Raw genomic sequence first — 6,408 nt, forward strand, 5'->3', positions numbered from 1 at the left:
TGGTGGGGGGAAAGGTCAAAGCCCCAAAGACGTTTCAAAGCCCAATGGTGGGGAGAAAGGTCAAATTCCAAAGACGTTTTAAAACCCAATGGTGGAGCGAAAGGTCAAAGTCCCAAAGACATTTTAAAACCCAATGGTGGGGAGAAAGGTCAAAGCCCAAAAGACGTTCCAAACCCCAATGGTGGGGAGAAAGGTCAAAGCCCCAAAGACGTTCCATTTTGAGTGTTCGATTTAGTGGAGGGAAGGAGGTGCGGGACGTATGACGGGAGCAGGAAGGGGGGGGGGGGATGGGATTTAAGCCGTCTTTAATGCAGACCTAGAATCAAACACATTGTAGCAAAATGATGTAAATTTCATTGTGGACTGATTGGTGGATATAACTACCGTATTTTGGTAGTGATCATATTTATACTTGGTAGAGCGATAACAAATGTAACCCTTTTTTATTGAACTAAGACGACACCTGATCATTTTTGCTTGTGACGGATAGAGCAGACAGAGTTGTTGTGTATTTATTTACTTTCATTCCATTTGTACATTTATTCCTGTCAAAAGTCATGAACGAAACACAAAGTTTCCCAGACCATATGGAATTTTGTCCACTTTATGAATCTGGGTGTTGTAAGAGACAATTGTTACATATATGCCTATCACTCGTCGACTATAATGGATGATCCTGGTCAATAATATGCCAGACAAATTTCCAAACCAACATCCAACACAACATACTACCAAAGAACATACCATCATGAGAAGCAGTAAAAAGTTTTCATTGATGCCGGGAATACATAAAATAATATTTTAGGAATATTAATAATTACTAATATTAAGTTTATATATCCACAAGACGTTCCGCCAGTTGAGATTCCTAACCACATCAATTGTAGAAATTTGCCAAAACACGCAGCAGCAGCTGGCGAATAGTCTGCCCTCAGCCGAACGGTGAGAGTTGGGATCGAACACATGACCTCATGGGGCAGGGCGTGATTGTCGCTGTTAGCGTTCGGGGTCAGCACGTCCCAATGCATGTATATAAACAGCTGTGTATACATATACTATCACGTGATAGCAATTACACCCCCTCCCCCACCTCCTACAGAGAGCTAGCGTATACTCAGGCTTAATCTTATCCATAACTAGGAAGTGACTTTTGGCAATTACGTCCTTTTTTCGACAAAATTATAGCTGTTTTTGTGCTGCTGTGCACTTTGACGTACATGTAGCTATTGTTCACAAGGCAGACACAAGTAGAGTATATGCATTTATATAGCTCAAGCTAGTTTCCTATCAATTCGTACGTGGGAATGCCTTTCAGCAACCTGCAAATGGTTTCTCCTCGGCTCTGCCTAGTTTCCTCCTTCTGTTATGCTGTCCGCGGACATACAAATGGAAATATTCTTGAGTATGGCATAAAAATTTACCCAAACTTAAATAAATAAATAAATAAATAAATAAATCAGTACATATATTGTCAAAACAATTGTTTTGTTTGCTCTCCTTTATCAAAATCATGGTTTCATTTTATTCCGATGCATATGTTAGTGAGAGAAACAAAAAGCAAGAAAATTGTATATATTTTCTTCTTTATTTAAAAAACAATGATGATCATATTTCAGCCTGTTTTCTTCTTTTTGGCCTTCATCTTCAAAGTGACGACAAAAGCACCTGGACAAGAAAAAGTTAACAGAAATAATTTGCTATCAATAGATACATACAGCTCACTCAACAAGTCTTGTCAATGTTGTAACATTTATATACTCCCATGTCCCCACATCCACTTTTTTTTTTCATTTTTATCATACAAGAACATGAGATCTAAAAAATGTCAAAACAGGAAGCAGTTTTTATTTATTTATTTATTTATTTGATTGATGTTTTTTCACACCCAGCATTATGCTGGGAGGAAACCAGGCAGAACCAGGGGAAACTCATGACCATCTGCAGGTTGCTGTCAGACTTTCTCACAAATGAAGCCAACATGAGCTGGATTTGAACTCACAGGGACTGCATTGGTAGGAGGCTTCTGGGTCATTACCCTGTGCTGGTGTGCTAACCTCCTATGCCATGGAGGCCCCCGAAGCAGTTTTGATGCGTGAAGAGCTATACAGAACCACTGTTTTATGGATAACACTGAAACTTCATTAACTAAGACTCCATGCCTCTGGGCGTCATTAAAGGATGAATGAGTCCACAATGAGAAAGCATGAATTCCCAAAACAATGTTTAACATTAACCAACAAAGAACTAAGAAATCATATAAACTACTGAATTTACTGGATGGGAATCACACAAAGAGAAGCAGTCAACAGATTTTCACTGATGTTGGAAAGACGCATGGAATGTTCCAGGAGAATGAATGAAATCAAGATCCAAAATGTGAACCATGCCAGAATACGGAATTGTTGATAATCTTAATATATATCTCAGTTGAGCTTTGACTGCAACTATTCTTATATCCAACATGGCGATCTAGGCTGACAATGATCATGATTATAGCATGACCAAGCAAGTACGACTAATCTATCATCCAAGAAGGTAGAGGGGTACAAGGTGAGTTAAATTCAGCAAAATCTACCCCGAGGGATCAAAATCATGATATACAATCATGATACCAATGGTCATGAATCCAATCTCAAAACCACATCTATTACATTCATCTCAGATGACGACAGGGTGCATTTGCCAAAACTATCAAATCATGGTTAAAAACTCACCTATGCAAACAAGGGCAATAACTCCTGCTATCAACGGCAAACTGAGTGCATATGTTCTTGGCAGGAAAAATCTGTGAATGTCTTGATTCTCATCAACAAAAGGCTGGAAGACAAATAACAAATATGAAATTTTAAAAATAAATAACACAGGAAGAAATAATTCCTTCTAATTGAGCATATAAATCAATCATTATTTGTCTTCAACACATAGCTTTTGTGCTCATTTATAACAAACTAATACACAAATGACAATACTCAAAAAAATGCATGAAGGAATGAATGGATTTATTTGATTGGTTTTTTACGCCGCACTCAAGAATATTTCACTTATACGACGGCAGCCAGCATTATGGTGGGAGGAAACCGGGCAGAGCCCGGGGGAAACCCACAACCATCCGCAGGTTGCTGACACACTTTCACACTTACAGTTGGAGAGGAAGACAGCATGAGCTGGACTTGAACTCACAGCGACCCCATTGGTGAGAGGCTTCTGGGTCATTACGCTGCACTAGTGTGCTAACCAACTGACCCACAGCGGCCCCTTGAATGAATGGATGATTATGGCTAAACACAATTTTAGCAATATTGACGTCCCATTGTGATGAGAACAATCTTAAAAACAAAGAAAAAATGTTAACATTATACCCCATCTGAAAGATCTGGCTTTGCCCTTTACAAATCTATAGTGGTATGTAGGTGTATGCAATACAATTTTTCTAATATCACTTGAATAATGAAAAAAAGGGTTTACGCTCGCATGTTGGACTGGAGGCAGCAATATTTGGTGTATTTCAAGTTTATTATAGTCGACTATAAATTAATAGATATCCAGGCAAAGTTACATGTGTGTCAGTAGTTGTTGAATTAATTGGCTACTTCCATATATGGTCAGGTTGTTGCCTGATATAAAAATGGCCCCTCACTAGAGACTGATCCAAACAGGCTTTTTTATGGGGTACCAAATTATGTTGATTGTTGTAAGAAAATCACAGAAAATTATCTCAATTATATTTAACAAGAGAAAAGTCAGACACTTCATATTTATATTTATTTATTTGATTGGTGTTTTACGCCGTACTCAAGAATATTTCACTTATGCAACGGCGGCCAGCATTATGGTGGGAGGAAACCGGGCAGAGCCCGGGCGAAACCCACGACCATCCGCAGGTTACTGGCAGACCTTCTCACTTACGGTCGGAGAGGAAGCCAGCATGAGCTTGACTTGAATTCACAGTGACTTCTGGGTCATAACGCAGCGCTAGCGCGCTAACCAACTGAGCCACAGAGGCCCCCTGTGAGCCACGGAGGCCCCCCTGTGAGTCACGGAGGCCCCCTGTGAGCCATGGAGGCCCCCTGTGAGCCACGGAGGCCCCCTGTGAGCCACAAGGCCCCCTGTGAGCCACGGAGGCCCCCTGTGAGCCACGGAGGCCCCCTGTCAGACAGTTCAAATGAAATATTATTATAAATGCATGTGGAATATTAGACAACCGATATATTTATTTATTTATTTGATTGGTGTTTTATACCATACTCAAGAATATTTCACTTATATGACTGCGGCCAGCATTATTATGGGAGGAAACCTTTCAGAACCAGAGGTAAACCCACGACCATCCATAGGATGCTGGAAGACCCTCCCACACATGGCCATCACATAATGTATATTTTTGTTTGAAACACCTTACCAGTATAATGACCCACAGAGTGTAGTAAGTGAAGATCAGTCCAGCAAAGGTTACTAGACCATACCCAACAACCTGGTCTCCGCAAACCTGCCAAACACAGAACATTACACAGTTTTCAAATGCCAATCCACGGGCAAAGTTATATATGTGCATTTACTGGAGAATGCTTTATTTAATTTTTCTCAATGAGGTTCTTCATCATCTTCAAGAACATTTTACTTTTATGGCGGCAGGCAGACAGGTTATCATGCTTGGAAATCAACACCTTTTGCCAGCTAATGAGAAACAATACGGAGGCTTGGCCTAAAGACCAAGACAGGCATAGTGCCATCTGGATGCTCTATAAGGGAAGGAAACTCAGTAGGCTATACCATCATTGTTTCTCAATGACATAATTTTATTTATTTATTATTTTGGTATTTTACACTGTGCTCAAGAATATGTCACTTATATGACGGTGGCCTGCAGAAACCTATGGGAGGAAACGGGCAGAGTCCAGAGGAACCACCCACAATCCGCAGGTTACTGGCAAACCTTCCTATGTACGGACGGAGAGGAAAACAACAGGAGTTAGACTTGAATTCATAGCAACTGCATGTGAGAGGCTCCTATGTCACTGTACTGTGCTGACATCAATAGCATAATGATACCAGAGTCCTTAGTGAGGGTCCCTAGTGTGCTCCTAAATGAGGATTCTGAGTTAGAGTTACAAGTAAGGGTCCCTAGAGAGGGTCCCAAGTGAGCAATCAACCAGTGAACAATTTATATTAGTCTGGTTAGTCTGAGATTACCCTGGCATTACTGCAAAATTTTCTTTGGCCATGGATGACCCCAAACCAAAGTCAGAGCCTGCTCCATTTAATAGCCTGATGTATATAGTTGCCATTGCAGTGTATCACAGTGTTTGTGACAAAAATTATCTGTCAAATAAATCTACACAGCCTTAAGTTTGCAGACTCTTATGTTCTTTATCTTTTTTTTTTTGTCTGTCGATTTATCTTAAGCACAACGTCGATCCTTGGTGAGGCTCACAGGGAATAGCTGTACTGACAGCGACATATTTGATAAGGGCAGGTCACTACATTAGGTTTTAACATTGGTTTTGGGCCTTCTTTGGCCAAACCAAATTTTGCCAAACCAAGACGTCTCAGACTATAGCTTGGTTTACATTAAAATTAATGCAAGATATGATGGATGGATCCCACACAACTGCTGTCCAACCAACAAACTTCTCATGAGAATGGCATTTTTCATGTCCTGTTTGGTGAAAGCAAAATGGGATCCAAATGGATCGAAGTCCGAAGTGGGGAATATTACATTATTTTAGCCATGCTGAACATCAAACCCGGCTTGGGTCATATAAAGATTTTAAAAATAGTACTTGCATGTTGTCTCGCTTGGCGCTTAGCACTGAGAGGTTAGAGCAAGGAAACAGGACTGGTCGACCTGGTATCAGTATAATGTGAATGAGTGGAGCGTCATGCCTGGTGTATTTGGCATGTTACTTCAGGGGCGGCAGCACTTTAGCGGCGTAGACTCGCCCTACCACAAGAAGACATACACATAATGACTTCTCGTCGTCATATATGACTGAAAAAATGTTAAGTACGATGTAAAACCCCAAGCATACATACATACATACATACATGCATACAAACGACTCAAGCTTGCACAGAGTATGGCAAATAGATCATGAACAAGTGTATTTAGACCTGAAAGGTACTACCGTAACTCGGACATAATGAAAATACATGCAAGCGGTTGAAGCGTGAAGAGTGTAGGCCTACGTAAAGATTGCATTCATTGTATTATGATATCCGATTCAAATCAAAAGATTACCAGTACATCAAATGCACAAATGATTTCCAATTCCTGTATCTTCATCTCATTAAAATTATAAAAGCTAGTCTCTTACCATGTTCATCTACAAACCTACGAGGAGATGGGCTGGGAGAGGCTGCAATTTTTTGTTGACCACTCCACGTCAACAGCCAAATAGGCTTTAACAC

The 6,408-nt window shown here is 40.4% G+C and overlaps 1 protein-coding gene across 2 annotated transcripts; it reads right to left on the reverse strand.

The window, feature by feature from the left end:
- Positions 1 to 1,566: 1,566 nt before the first annotated feature.
- Positions 1,567 to 6,383, reverse strand: LOC135480299 (dolichol phosphate-mannose biosynthesis regulatory protein-like). 2 transcript variants are annotated; one of them, XM_064760107.1, is made up of 4 exons: positions 6,315 to 6,383; positions 4,400 to 4,486; positions 2,715 to 2,817; positions 1,567 to 1,665 (listed from the first exon to the last, which is right to left on the reverse strand). In XM_064760107.1, the coding sequence occupies exons 1-4, from the start codon at positions 6,321 to 6,323 to the stop codon at positions 1,613 to 1,615; spliced, it is 252 nt and encodes an 83-aa protein (XP_064616177.1). In that variant the 5' UTR covers positions 6,324 to 6,383; the 3' UTR covers positions 1,567 to 1,612. The 2 variants fall into 2 exon arrangements, with proteins under 2 accessions (XP_064616177.1, XP_064616176.1); XM_064760106.1 differs by having other exon boundaries at positions 6,245 to 6,370.
- Positions 6,384 to 6,408: the final 25 nt, after the last annotated feature.

This window comes from Liolophura sinensis, chromosome 13, assembly GCF_032854445.1.
Source record: "Liolophura sinensis isolate JHLJ2023 chromosome 13, CUHK_Ljap_v2, whole genome shotgun sequence".
Lineage (NCBI taxonomy): Eukaryota > Metazoa > Mollusca > Polyplacophora > Chitonida > Chitonidae > Liolophura > Liolophura sinensis.